General features: G+C 43.2%; 1 protein-coding gene across 2 annotated transcripts in view; it reads right to left on the bottom strand.

Moving 5' to 3' along the window:
* RAD23B (RAD23 homolog B, nucleotide excision repair protein) overlaps window positions 1-15,399 on the bottom strand; it is a 58,417-nt gene that overhangs the window by 9,063 nt on the left and 33,955 nt on the right. Inside the window, exons 6-9 of one of the 2 annotated variants that reach the window (XM_024203249.3) lie at window positions 14,185-14,312; window positions 9,697-9,826; window positions 6,876-7,003; window positions 5,340-5,540 (exon numbers count right to left, since the gene is read on the bottom strand). In XM_024203249.3, the coding sequence (XP_024059017.1) occupies window positions 5,340-5,540; window positions 6,876-7,003; window positions 9,697-9,826; window positions 14,185-14,312 (587 nt within the window). The remainder of the gene's footprint in view (window positions 1-5,339; window positions 5,541-6,875; window positions 7,004-9,696; window positions 9,827-14,184; window positions 14,313-15,399) is intronic. The other variant, XM_024203258.3, reaches the window with a different exon arrangement.

The raw sequence follows: 15,399 nt of genomic DNA, 5'->3' as shown, positions 1-15,399 counted from the left end.
GGGGAGACGGTTGGGAGATGTTCAGTTAATCTCCACGCCAGATTCCAACACTGAAAAGGAGTGTGAGGAGATAAGCACAGACATAGGTGGGGGTAGGGAATTGGACATAAGAAAGAGGGGGCGGAGGGACAGCATGGGGTCCGTTCCAAATTGCATAACTAATGGGAGAAAGGATAGACAGCATACGGTAAGATGTTTATACACCAATGCAAGAAGCCTAGGTAACAAAATGGAGGAATTGGAGCTCCTGGTCCAAGAAATGAAACCTGATATCGTAGGAATAACCGAAACGTGGTGGAACGGTAATCATGACTGGAGTACAGGTATGGAAGGGTATGTGCTGTTTAGGAATGACCGGAAAAAAGGTAAAGGTGGGGGAGTGGCATTATATGTCAATAATGAGATAAAATGTAAAGAAATAATAAGTGATGGGATGGATAAGACAGAGTCTGTATGGGCAATAATTACACTGCATAAAAGAACTACTAGAGCCTCCCCCGAGATAGTGCTTGAGGTGTGCTATAGACCGCCGGGATCTAGCCTGGAGGCGGACAAAGAACTACTTAATGTTTTTAGGGAAGTAAAAACTGATAAGAACTGTGTCATCATGGGGGATTTTAACTTCCCAGATATAGATTGGGTAACAAATGCTAGTAACAATAATAGGGCTCAGATGTTCTTAGACGTGCTAGCAGATGAATTCCTTCATCAAGTAGTAAGTGAACCGACAAGGGGGGATGCCATTTTAGATTTAGTGCTGGTGAGTAGTGAGGCCCTCGTTGAAGAAATGGTTGTAGGGGACAACCTTGGCTCGAGTGACCATGAGCTAATTCGGTTTAAACTTAATGGAAGGATTAACAGAAATGATACTGTAACTAAGGTTTACAATTTCAAAAAGGCCAACTTTAATAAATTAAGGCAACTACTTAGGGAAGTGGATTGGGCTAACACACTTAGGGATCTAAAGGCAGATGACGCCTGGGATTATTTCAAGCAGAAGTTGCATGAGATATCTGAGGCCTGTATCCCGAGAAAGGGAAAACGATTAGTGGGCAGGAGATTTAGACCTAGCTGGATGAGCGGGAGTCTCAAAGGGGCGATTAAGAAAAAACAGAAAGCGTACAGAGAATGGAAGAAGGGAGGGATCAGCAAGGAAATCTACCTTAGTGAGTTTAGAGCATGTAGGGATGCGGTGAGAAAGGCCAAAAGCCGTGTAGAGTTGGACCTTGCGAGGGGAATTAAATCCAATAGTAAGAGGTTTTATAGCCATATAAATAGGAAGAAAACAAAGAAAGAGGAAGTGGGACCGCTGAAGAATGTGGATGGAGTGGAAATTAAGAATAATCTAGGCATGGCACAATATCTAAATGAATATTTTGCTTCGGTCTTTAATAAGGCTAATGAAGGGTTTAGGAATAGAGGGAGTAGGACAGAGGGGAATAGAGGAGGGGGGATAGACATTACAGTATCAGAGGTGGAAGCCAAACTTGACCAGCTAAACGGGACTAAATCGGGCGGACCGGATGATCTTCATCCTAGAATATTGAAGGAACTGGCGCGAGAAATTGCGAGCCCCTTGGCGACAATTTTTAACGAATCTGTAAACTCGGGGGTGGTACCGTTGGACTGGAGAATAGCTAATGTGGTTCCTATTTTCAAGAAGGGGAAAAAAAGTGACCCGGGTAGCTACAGGCCTGTTAGTTTAACTTCTGTAGTATGTAAGGTCTTGGAAAAAATTTTGAAGGAGAAAGTAGTTAAGGACCTTGAGGTGAATGGCAATTGGGACAGATTACAACATGGGTTTACGAAAGGCAGGTCGTGCCAAACCAACCTGATCTCCTTCTTTGAGAAAGTAACAGACCTTCTAGATAAAGGAAATGCGGTGGATCTAATATACCTCGATTTTAGTAAAGCGTTTGATACGGTTCCGCATGAGGAATTATTGGTTAAATTGGATAAGATGGGGATCGATAGGAAAATCCAGAGGTGGATAAGGAACTGGTTAAAGGGGAGACTGCAGCGGGTAGTACTGAAAGGTGAACTGTCAGATTGGAGGGAGGTCACCAGTGGGGTTCCTCAAGGTTCGGTTCTGGGTCCGATTTTATTTAATCTATTCGTTACTGACCTCGGAACCGAATGTAGGAGTGGGCTGATAAAGTTTGCGGATGACACAAAGTTGGGAGGCATTGCCAACTCGGAGAAGGATCGGGATATTCTGCAGGGAGACTTGGATGACCTTGTAAATTGGAGTATTAGTAATAGGATGAGATTTAATAGTGAGAAGTGTAAGGTGATGCATTTAGGGATGACTAATAAGAATTTCAGTTATAAGCTAGGGACGCATAGGTTAGAAGTGACTGAGGAGGAGAAGGACCTCGGAGTCCTGGTTGATCGCAGGATGACTATGAGTCGGCAATGCGACGTGGCTGTGAAAAAAGCTAATGCGATCTTGGGATGCATAAGGCGAGGTATTTCTAGTAGGGACAGGGAGGTGCTGCTTCCGTTATACAAGGCGCTGGTGAGACCTCACTTGGAGTACTGTGTGCAGTTCTGGTCTCCTATGTTTAAAAGGGATGAACTGAAACTGGAACGGGTACAGAGAAGGGCAACTAGGATGATCCGAGGAATGGAAAACCTTTCCTATGAAAGGAGACTCGAGGAGCTTGGTTTGTTTAGCCTAACCAAAAGAAGGCTGAGGGGGGATATGATTGCTCTCTTTAAATATATCAAAGGGATAAATACCAGGGAGGGAGAGGAATTATTTCAGCTCAGTGCTAATGTGGACACGAGAACGAATGGATATAAACTGGCCGTGGGGAAATTTAGGCTTGAAATTAGACGAAGGTTTCTAACCGTCAGAGGGGTGAAATTTTGGAACAGCCTTCCGAGGGAAACGGTGGGGGCGAAAGACCTCTCTGGCTTCAAGATTAGGCTAGACAAGTTTATGGAGGGAATGGTTTGATGGGATTACGTGATTCTAATCAGTTAGGCAATAACGGCCATCGCTGGTAAAATGAGGGTCTGGCTAGAGAATCTTGCCTGTATGCTCGGGGTTCTGCTGATCGCCATATTTGGGGTCGGGAAGGAATTTTCCTCCAGGGTAGATTGGCAGTGGCCCTGGAGGTTTTTCGCCTTCCTCCGCAGCATAGGGCAGGGGTCGCAAGCTGGAAGATTCTCTGCGACTTGAAGTCTTTAGATCACGATCTGGAGACTTCAACAGCAGAGCTAAGGGGAAGTGGGGGGGTCAGCTTTTGTGGCCTGCATCATGCGGGGGGTCAGACTAGAAGACCATATTGGTCCCTTCTGACCTTAAAGTCTATGAGTCTATGAGACATGGCTTGGAATCGTGTCTCTGGCAGAAATGCTCTTGTCTGCACAGAGTCCAGCACTGCTCCGATGAACTCTATTCTCTGGGTCGGAGACAAGGTTGACTTGTTCACGTTGAGGAGGTCCAGCCTCTCGAAAGTGGATCTGATGAACCAGGCCTGAGATTCCACCTGCTCCCTGGTGTGCCCCCTGCGCAGCCAGTCGAGGTAGGGGTATACCTGCACCTGTCTCTTGAGAAGGAAGGCTGCTACCACTGACATACAGTTGGTGAAAGCTCAGGGGGCTGTCGACAGACTGAATGGGAGGACCATGAACTGATAGTGTTTGTGCTTGACAACAAACCTTAGAAATCGCCTGTGCACGGGGCGAATGGCTATGTGAAAGTACATGTCTTTCACGTTGAGGGCGGCATACCAGTTTCCTGGATCCAGGGAAGGGGTAATCGTGCTCAGGGAGACCATATGGAACTTCAACTTCACCATGAATTCGTTGAGTCCTCGCAGGTCTAGAATGGGTCAGAAACCCCCCTTTGCCTTGGGGATTAGGACTCTGAGCAGTGCCGGGACTCCGAGTGGCACCTGTCCCTGGCGGTGCTGAGGGGCGGAGCATTGCAGGCTTTCTGCAGGACGGTGTCGCACGCTGTGGCATTGGGGGCTTGGTGCGAAGGGCCGGGGACTGCGGTGCCGTCATGTCTATGAGGTCTCTCGCGGCCTCAAATGTGTCTGAGGTGGAAGGCAGTTGTACTTCCTCCACCACCTGACACGGTGAGTCCAACTGCACCAGACTCAACGACCCCTCTTGCAGGACTGAAGTCGATGGTGCTGGCTCCAAAGTTTTCGGCACTGGGGGCTCCCTCCCTGGGACGCACCCCACTGGCCGGTTCCGAGGGGTTGGGTCACAAAGTCAGGGAACCACTCCTTCCTTGTTTCCGGTGCCACTTCTGACCCGGGTAATGGGACCAGTGCCAAGTTGTCTCTGACAGTTTCCGCACTGGAGAGCGGCAGTGCTGCGGGTCTCTTCAGGAGTCCTTCCACGGTGCCATCTCTGCCACTGACAGGGCACTATGCACCAATGCACTCAGTGCCGGGTCCTGCCGCGCCAATGCTAGTTGCAGTCTAAGTGCTGCCTCCATGAGGAGCTGCTTCAGTCTAAAGTCCTGCTCCTTCTTCGTTCTTGGGAGAAACCCTTTGCAAATCCTGCACTTATCCGCCTGATGCATTTTCCCGAGCCGCTTCAAGCAATCTTCATGGGGGTCGCCCATTGGCATACGCTTGTTGCAGGACTTGAAGGGTTTGAACCCCTGGGACATAGGCATGCCCTGAGTCCCCAGCGAGAGCACGGGCGGGCTGAAGGAGAACCCCCCCACTCCCGACAGCGAACTATTAATACTACACTAATAACTAACTAAACTACCTAAGGAAAACAAACACTAAGTAAAACAGAGCTAGGGAAACGTGGAGAGCTTGCTGAGCAAGACGCCACAGTTCCAACGACCATCACTGGCAGTAAGAAGGAACTGAGGAGGTACCGGGTTGGCAGGCTCTATATAGAGTGCTATGGAGGCGCCACTCCAGGGGACTCCACAGCCGACCTGATGGGTGCTGCTAGGGGAAAAAACTTTCCGATGACTGTGCATATGGCATGCGCACACCTAACTGGAATCGATATGAGCTATCATTCAAAGAACTCGTTTTATCCTCTTCCTGAATAGGGCTCTATTCTTCTCATTCAGTTATGCATGTGCACAGTGGACCCTTGGCCACTTCAAACTGCAGCATTGTGATTGCAACTGCACGGCCTTTTAAGCTTGGGAAGCAATGGCCTTACAGCAGGCCAAGACTACAACAGCTTGCAAATCTTACACTGGAAAATTAAGATGATTCACAGCAGTAAGATATCAACTTCACATACAGCTTTAGTGCAGGTTTTAACCTGCACAATGTCTAATCTTGGGAGGAAAAAAAGATAGCGAGCGCATGTAAAGTATTTTAAACCCAAAAAAGGCAGCTTACCCTCTCTATAGCTTCTTTCTCCTGAGGTGTTACTTGAATGTAGTTCATCTGACCACTTCCAGCTTCTGCTACTCCTCCACTGCCGCCGCCGCTGCCACCACCACCTCCTCCTCCTTGGCCACCAGACTCTTGAACTGGCTCATTTAACATCTGAATAAAATGCTCCTGATGTTGGCTGATTTGCTGTGGTGCATGGGAGAACAAAAGGAAGCAATACACTGAAATAAAGCATGTTCAGTCCTGCCAACCGGCAACTAAAAGTTTCTAGTTGCAGTGAATTTTGTGGTCTAGAGAAATATTACGGAAGCCTGGTTAATTTTGAGACTAATGCTTGGCAGGTTCTGACTGAGAAGAGAAACCATTATGGTTACCAGAGTCAAGCTGCAGCTACCTCCGTACTCCCTTACAAACTCTGCATCCCGTATAAAGGAAATAAGCTGTCATGCATTCTGTGCAGGAACTAAGGCTGTTTCACCATTATTCTCACTGGCCAAAAAGACAACTACTGAGGAAGCTTAGCTTGTCACAGATATTACTATAGGAATACCTACCTTCTATTTCTAACATTTGATCCTAATTCAGTTGAGTCTCAATAGCTCCCCTTCCCTGAAAAAGCTTCTGACTTCTTCCTTCCAACCCCACTCACCATACTTCTAATTTGAGAGATGGTACTTTTAAAGAAAATGAAAACTAGGAGAATTTGCAAGCATATCTTAAGGATTTAAGGACAGTGACTCAGCATATTAGGCTGCATTAGTAGGAGCATTGCCAGCAGATCTAGGGAAGTGATTATTCCCCTCTATTCGGCACTGGTGAGGCCACATCTCGAGTATTGCGTCCAGTTTTGGGCCCCCCACTACAAAAAGGATGGGGACAAATTGGAGACAGTCCAGCGAAGGGCAACGAAAATGATCAGGGGGCTGGGGCACATGACTTATGAGGAGAGGCTGAGGGAACTGGGCTTGTTTAGTCTGCAGAAGAGAAGAGTGAGGGGGGATTTGATAGCAGCCTTCAACTACCTGAAGGGGGTTCTAAAGAGACTGGAGCTCGGCTGTTCTCAGTGTTGGCAGATGACAGAACAAGGAGTAATGGTCTCAAGTTGCAGTGAGGGAGGTCTAGGTTGGATATTAGGAAACACTATTTCACTAGGAGGGTGGTGAAGCACTGGAATGGGTTACCTAGGGGAGGTGGTGGAATCTCCTTCCTTAGAGGTTTTTAAGACCCGGCTTGACAAAGCCCTGGCTGGGATGATTTAGTTGGTGTTGGTCCTGCTTTGAGCAGGAGGTTGGACTAGATGACCTCCTGAAGTCTCTTCCAACCCTAATCTTCTATGATTCTATGAACTTTTAGACAGTATCTAGTACTTCGGTTTGTAGCCAAATTGGGTGAGGTGCAGAAGGAAAGCCTCCATCCCAGTACTTTCCAGTCATAAAATTGTTTCACACACCCCAAAAATAAGAGGGCACATTGCTAGTATTGATGCATTAAAGCGCCCTTGCCTGATCTAGACACGTTATCCCATGGTGCTTAAGTCACCTGCAGTAGCTGGGGGTTTTCCCGTCCTATCTGCTGTAGCAATGCTGGCAGCAGATTAGGATTCTGCTGAATAATTTGTCTCATCTGCTGGAACTGAGGTTGATTTCGTAAAAATTCAAGTGGATGTCCTGCAATATAAAGAGTGATACATTTAAGAAAAAAGCAAGCAAGTTACTAGAGTGGCTTCTGTAAATGAGAAGAACAATATATATTAGAAGGAAAAAACTGGATTAGCTGAAGTTTCAGAGTTGGAGGGTAATGTGAAATTCCTTTCAAGGTGACTCAAGTCTTTGAAGTGTACAATATTCATAATGGCCTTATTACGGACAGGCTCAGACGAAGGAGTGGACTTTGCAGCAGGACCGGTCTCATCCATGAAAGTGGCCCCTTTCTTAGGGAGGAGGTGGTTCAGTGAAACGGTAGCAAAGCTTGCCTCACCAATAACCACACTGCTCCTGTTCTGTGGCTTTATACAGAGAACTTCAGTTTAAGAAAATGTCAACCAACAAGAATTTAGAACATGACTTTAAAAAAATAAAAGCAGACTTTGGTCTCTTAAGGCCTAAGGTGGGGCTGTGTTGGGGACTAACATTTCACACTGTTACAGTTTAAAAAGTAAAATGTAATACAAAGGGATAAAGCAAAATATACGAGTTCAAAGGATCTTGTGGCTTTACAAGAGGTGCTTCCAACCCCAATGAGATGGTGATTGGAGAGCTAATCTGAAGACCAAAGCAGCTGAATTGCTGAGATCAAGTAAAAGCAGACAAATGTTCAGCCTCTTTGGGACCAGCATTTACTGGTACAAAGTCAGCTTTTAAGAGACTTTCCCTGCCCCCCGCTTCACAGATTGAACTGTTTCTGCAAGTTACTTTCCAACCACCCATGAAAGGTAATGAGAATATATCACCTCCAATAAAGACTAACATCTAACCTTTTAAAGAGAACGTAAGATTCCAAGGGTGGTTTTCCATTCTGTAGAATTCATAGCAGAATTAATTTTAACAAGCATACAGCATTTTATTTTGCTTTTTAGATAAAGAGCAGGATGATTCAACATACTGGAAAAACAGATGTTTCTGCTAACTTAGGGGAGGTCAAAAAATTGGTGTCTGTGAACCATATAGCTAAGACAAGACCATATAACTCCCTCCCAAATATCCACATCTGAAAGATAAAAATGCAAAGCAGCAGCAAAAGCCTTTATAATATGCAGCATGGATGTAGTTTTATTCTGGTACACACAAAAAAGGCAGAACTTAAAGCAAACTTGTCATTACGACGACAAAAATGTAGCAGACAATTTAGTTTATTTTTAGCATTTACTGAAGTATGAAGGACAAGCAATAGCAATGAGCGGACACTCTCCGCCTCCTCACACTAGAGGTCATTTTGGGAGTGCCAATTCCAAGTGTTACTCCTTTTGCCACCTTCCCAGTGAGGCAAGTGCACTCCCTTGAGTGTCTCCAAACACCACCTCAAACTTTTCAAAACTATGCAGAAGAAACTATCGGGACTCCTTTGAAAAGTAATGTTTGAAGCTTTATACTTCATAGTGTAACCTAGCAACCACATTGCATTTAATAAACATGATAGGTACTTGTTAAATGCTTATGTTAAGGCAAGTTTGAGTCCTCTGAACTGAGTAGCTGAAATGGAGGGTCCACTGCAGAAAACTCCAAAGCTTTCTGCTGCTGGGAGGTAGTATATTTGAGGGGGGTACGATGATATTCATGAACAGGTCCTCTTCCCATGCACCCTCAAAGGCTTACCCAAAAGACTCATCTAGATGGTCCACAGAGAATGTCATGGCAGCTGATTACGAGCTGGGTGGACATGTAGTGCTGGCTTTTTTTCCAGCTACTTCTACAGGCCTCTCTGAAAACAGCTGGAGACATGGGGAAGCCAGAAATAGTGGAGCCAGTCTAGCTGCTTCTATTAGGGTCGGATACTACACAGGAGGACAAACTGGAGTCGCTAGCTAGAAAGGCACATCACTGGAAGCAAAGCAACCAAGGATCAAGTAACATATGCAGAACAGGTGGAAAGGGGACAATAAAAAGGAAAACATAGTGATGAAGATTGAAAAGTGAGTTGCACTGAGAGGACATTTACTACATTTTAAAAAAAGGAACTACACGATTTTATTTTGTCAACATTGCTTTTCCATGTACCACTGCTGTGGTTGCAAGAGAGGGGAGGTTCTCACGGATCACCTACTTAATAGTATTTGCCACATTTTGAGTTTGAGAACCCTGATTCTTATTTATATTACAGTAGTGCCTAGGAACCCTAGTCATGGACCAGGTCCCCATTGTGCTAGGCGCTGTACACAAACAGAACAAAAGAGCCCCAAAGAGCTTAATAGTAAGTTTAAAAATTTCAGGTGGCCACAAGCAGGGTTGCCTATTATCCGTAGGTAATACAAAAACGGACACCTTTATAAATTAAACCTAATACTCTGGGGTTACAAGTGAGGAAGTTTTGAAGTGATGTACTGCTGCAACTCTAATTCTAGACAGTAAGAAGCCAGAGGTGAGGTTGGGGAAATACGAAGTTGTCCATAGCTGTGATCTCAGGAACTTAAAACCACACATATTGGATCACAGAGTGGGTATAAAACCAACAGTGGTATTTGGGAATTTGAACAACTATGGCCCCAAGATTACAGATCTAGCCACCCACAAGCGTTTCCTCCAAGCAAGTTCTACTGCCCTTTTGTCTCTCACTTTGAAAAGCCTCACGAACTTAAACTCACTATTTAAACATCTAGTACAGAGAGATTGCTTAACAGCTACCCATAAACACAAGACCATCTTACCGCCTGAAGAACTAGTAGTCGTAGTTGTGGTTGCTGCCGCTGCTGCCACTGCTGAAGATTGAGAAGCACCAGTGCTTGCTGCCTGAGGAGGATCAGCCGCAGCTTGAGTCTCTCTGTCTCCAGGGATACCCTAAATCCAGGGATCATGTTACAATTAACAGCATTTTCATGGGGAGAGATCAAAGTTAATGGTTTCACTGCACTTGTTTTGCCCTAGAAATAAGACTCAATACTTTCATTGCAAATATAAACCAATTAACACACTACAAATTTGCAGACACTATTGCTAACAAACCTACAAACAGCTCCAAATCATTCAATATAGCATTGAGTAAACTGAAAAGGGAGAAAGGTCTCAACAATTTAGTGCTCCGTTAAAACTCATCATCTTGAACTGCACTAGGAAGTTTACTGACAGTTAATGCAGAGTAGCGCAGTGTTCCAATATGTTTTTTGCACAATGAGTGCTTCATTGTATGACTTTAATAGAGGTAATCAATACATAATTGTCATAAGGGCCACATCCAAATTGGAAGATTGCACTTGTTGCCAGCCGCTGATGGTTAAGAGCACTCTTGCCTACAGCACTCGATAGTTCAGAAGTAGACCAGGATGTAGGACCCTTAAACAGCAAGTCTGTATTACAATGGGCTCTGTCAGAGGTACAGATCTAGTTTCCTTAATTGCTCCCCTCAATATTCTTATTTGGGTTGAGAAATTCTTGGAACATTTCTTGGAGGATAACATCTTGTTTCAGAAGGTGGAAGAAATAACCATAGGGCACCCATTTTAGACTTGATTTTGACTAACAGAGGAATTGGTTGTGAATCTGACAGCGAAAGGCAATTTGGCTGAAAGTGAATCATGAAATCGACCATTTCATGACTAAGGAAAGAAAGGAGTAAACAGCTGAATAAGGACAATGGACTTTTAAAAAAAGCAGATAAACCCAGAACTGGTAGGTAGGGTCCCATGGGAAGAAAATCTAAGGGTTTGGGAGAGGAAAGCTGGCAGTTTCTCAAAGAGACAACATTAAATGCTCAACAGAAAACTATTCTGATCCAAAGCAAAGTAGGAAGAACAGTAAGAGGCCAATATGGCTGCATTAGGAGTTCTTTAGTAACCTGAAAAATCAAAAAGGAATCCCACAAAAAATGGAAACATGGACAAATTGTTACAGGTGAGTACAAAAGAATAGCACAAGCATGTTGGGACAAAATCCGAAAGGCAAAAGGCACAAAATGAGTTTCAGCTAGCAAGGGATAGAGAGGCAATAAGAAGAGGTTCTATAAAACCTCTCTCTTGCTTCTAATGCAAAGTGTAGGCCCACTATTTAGCAGGGAAGGAGAGCTAATAACTGATGACACCAAGGCAGCTGAGGTGTTTAATGCCTATTTTGCTTCACTAAAAGCGTTAATTGTGACCAGAAGGGTTAATTGTTACCACAATTAATATTTACAACAAGGAAGAAGGAACACAAGCCAGAATAGGGAAAGAACATGTTAAAGAACATTCAAGTAAGTTAAATGTATTCAAGGCAGCAGGGCCTAACGAAACTCATGGTAGTGTATTTAAGGAACTTGCTGAAGCAATCTTGGAACCATTGGCAATTGTCTTTGAGAATTCATGGAAGACGGACGTGGTACAAGAGGGAGAAGGGAAAATACAGTACCTAGCTTTAAAAAGGGAACATAGGACCTGGGGAATTATAGACCCGTCAGCCTAACTCTGATACGTGGAAAAATACTGGAACAAATTAAAACAATTTGTAAGCATCTAGAGGATAATAAGTAATAGCCAACATGAATTTATCAAGAACAAATCATGCCAAACCAACCCTAATTTAGTTCTTTGACAGGCTTACTGTTCCACTGGATTGGGGGGAGAGAAAGAGACTTGACATTTTGATTTTAGTAGGGCTTTTGACATAAATATTCTCATAAGCAATCTAGGGAAATGTGATTTAGATTAAATTACCTAACAGTTGGTTTACAACCGGTTGAAAAACTAATCAAAAGAATAATGAGCAATGGTTTGGCATCAAACTGGAAAGACAGATCTAGTGGGGTCCCAACAGGGTTCTATCCTGGGTCTGGTGTTACTCAACATTTTCATTAATGACTCAGACAATGGAGTGGAGAGTGTGCTAATAAAGTTTGTGGCTGACACCAAGCTGGGAGGGGTTGCAAGCACTTTGGGGGACAGGATTAAAATTCAAAACTACCTTGACAAACTGAAGAATTGGTCTGAAATCAACAAGATGAAATTCAATAAGGACAAGTGCAAAGTACTACACTTAGGAAGGAAAAAAATCAAATGCACAAACACAAAATAAGGAATAAATGGCTAGGCGGCAGTACTGCAGAAAAGGATTTGGCGGTTACAGTGGATCACAAATTGAATATAAGTCAATATGATGTAGTTGTAAAAAAGGCTAATCTGTTGGGGTGTATTAACGGGAGCATTGTATGTGAAACATAGGAAGTAGCTGTCCTATTTTGGGTGCCACCGTTTAAGAACAATGTGGATAAATTGGAGTGATCACAGAGGAGAGCAACAAAAATTGTAAAAGGTTTAGAAAACCTGATCTACAAAGAAAGATTATAAAACTGGGCATGTTTAGTCTTGAGAAAAGGAGGGACCTGATAAGTCAATGGTGATCAACTGTTCTCCATATTCACTAAAGGCAGGACAAACAAGTATTCAGCTTAATCTGCAGCTAGGTAGATTTAGGTTGGAAACTGGGAAAAATGTCTAACTATAAGGCTAGTTAAGCATTGGTATAGGTCACCGAGGGAGGTTGTGGCAATCCCCATCACTGGAGGTTTTGAAAAACAGATTAGACAAACACCTGTCTAGGTACAGTTAGTTGGTTCTGCCTCAGCAGTGGCACAGGGTGAGGGGGATTGGATTAGATTAGTGTTTCTCAACGACTTGACTCTCAACCTCCTTACCAGTCCCTGAGATTTCCCTGACACAGTTTAGGAAGACAGCAAGCCGGTCCCTGATATCAAAAAGGTCAAGAAACACTGGAGATGACGACGTCTCAAGGTCCCTTGTAGCCCTACATTTCTATGATTAGCCAGCTATTCCTCATCAAACCCCAATCCCAGACACACAGGAACTATGTGGAAGTTCACATCATTAAAAAAAATTCTCTTACTGCTGGCTTACTAAACAGCTATGTAAAGAAATTTCTCTATTATAGACCAACATTGTGAAACCTATAACATTAATGGGGAGGACTGAGGTCTCTTTACATCTGTTATGTAGTGCAAGGTTTAGTCCTTGCAGTTTAAAGCTTGAAGTCATTTTCATAAGCGGTTAAATGCAATTTATGCTGAAAATGAGTCATAAGTAACAAGTGCAGCTCTGGCTTAAAACTTTAAGTAGTAACCTGAAGGATTTACATATGAATGATGCCTACAGAAAATAGTTACCAATTCAAAAGCTTCCTCCTAGGAAGTTCAAACCAGTTTTTTTCCTTCCTTAGTCTATAGGAAGTCCCGTTCACACATGATCTGTATATCTCCGCTTCAAAATAAGCCAGAAATTAAGTTCATTAAGCATGAATGGGGAAACTGATTGTCAGGGGAAAAAGTGACCGTTTCAAATGAACTCAAATGTAGCCAAAACTAGAGACACTGGAAACATGCATTAAATAACTATCTGTCCCACTGAGCTTCCATACCCATTTTCATAGTTTCCAGAGCTGCTCGTAACCTATCAGGCTGAGAAACAGAACTGAACGCAACCCAATACAAAAATGGAATGAAGAAGATTTTAACATACGAAGTTACATAACAAGAGGCACTTGGACTTGTAACCATTTTCCATTTCCTCTCAAGCAAATAGAAGTGCACAGCATTTTTAAAGCCAGTTTTACAACGGACAGGTTGTATCTTGTTCAGCAGATTGATCACTCAACTCCTCTCCAAGTTTAACTACTATTTAAAGAAAAACACTGAAGTCCAGACCCTAAGTTAATATTATGTATACAGGATATGCTCTCTAGGTTCTACAGCATGATTCATACCAAGGATGAACCAACAGCTTTAAGGGCTTAGTCTGTTTTGTGATACTATAGCTGCCAATACAAAAAACAGTGACTATTATCCTCAATTGGTCACAATAGGAGAATCATTTTTAGTTAATTGATACAGGCAGTATCCTATTGAGATAGGGCATAGCTAATTAAACCACACCATGTCAGCTTCAAAATTTTTAGACACACCTTGCATATACAGCCAAATAAATGAGTACAAAATATGGCAATCACAAAATTTAGATGCCAGTATCGCCCTCAAGGCAGTAGGCTCTTGAAAATCCATTTCTCAACCTCCCAGTCTCTCTGCTTAAAGCTGCTGTTCCTTTGTGGACTTTTACTCATCTCTTACAACTTGTATCTTTTTCAGGTTATCAAGTCATTCAAAGATGAATTCTTCTCAAAAGATGGGGAGAAAGTGAAAAGATGAAAAAATAGCTCACCATTAGAAGGTACTCCACTGCTCTGTCAGGATTGTTGAAGCTGGCTCTCAGTGCTGCAATTACTTGCTCTCGCTCATAGCCCATTGACATGATCTCAGTCACCATATTCTCATAAGACTGACCTGTCACTAGAGGGGCAAAAATAGCACAGTTGTAAATGCGGTAAAAGGGTGCAAGCACACTTTGAGAAATGCCAAAACGGAGACATTCACTCGAGAGGAAGTGAGGGAAAGTCAAACTAAACTTGCCAAATTCTGTCTATTTCATTTTTCAGTATGTTCAAGTTTTATATTAAGGACTCAACAGGATGGAACAGTTCCTGGGGACAGAGCACAATGCAGGCTTCTATGGAAGATTCAATGTGTTTGTGACACTCCTTGTACTAATAATTCCTCTTCCCCACTCTTCATTAAGGTCAAGGGCATCTTCACAGCTATCTAATATTCAATTCCTGGCTTAATTAGAAAAAGCTTCCTGCAGTTCAAGGCTGGAAATTAATCCCACTAAGCTGAAATCTGTGCCAGATTGCTTTGGAAAGCCAAATAATGACTTAACACAACAGCTGGAATGGTCACCAATGGAAAGTGTGGACCAACTGACAGTTCTACACCACTGCAGCATGGTAAAGAGAGACAGCGAAGACCACCTGGATCGCACAATAAAGCATTGGATGGATCAACCCAAGATGACAGAGAAGGAAAGTTCTGAAAAGTAACAGAAGGCTTGAAGTGCTGTTTAGTGATGCAAGTTTGTTTGTTTTTAAACAGTCAGTGGATAGTGAATTGGGTCCAACAAAATTTTGAGAGTGTTACATCTTTATGGCCGCACCAACTGACACCCTCCTAACTTAATCGATTCTAAGTTCACAAGGCAGTCTGATCTTATCTGTCCTCCTGTATGATATGGGCTACATCTAATCTTGATTTAAAAATTGCAGAGATGGAGAAGCCACCACAATTCTTGGTAAATTGTTCCAGTGGTTAAGTATTCTATTAAAATATTGCACTTCGTTTCTAGTCTGAGTTTGTCTAGCATCAAGCTTCCAGCCATTGGATCTTGTTTTACCTGAGAGATTAGACAGCAGAGATAAGATTAGTGCCCTTTATCAAATGTCTGTTTCCCATGTAGGTACATACAGACTGATCAAGTTATCCATTAATCTTCTCTTCATTAAAAATTGATTGAGCTCTTGGGGTATCACAGAGAACATAGGCA

Source organism: Terrapene carolina, unplaced genomic scaffold (assembly GCF_002925995.2).
Source record: "Terrapene carolina triunguis isolate 2854851 unplaced genomic scaffold, T_m_triunguis-2.0 Scaffold94, whole genome shotgun sequence".
NCBI lineage: Eukaryota > Metazoa > Chordata > Testudines > Emydidae > Terrapene > Terrapene triunguis.
The sequence above is the reverse complement of the archived record's forward strand: the minus strand, read 5'-3'. Positions and strand labels throughout refer to the sequence as shown.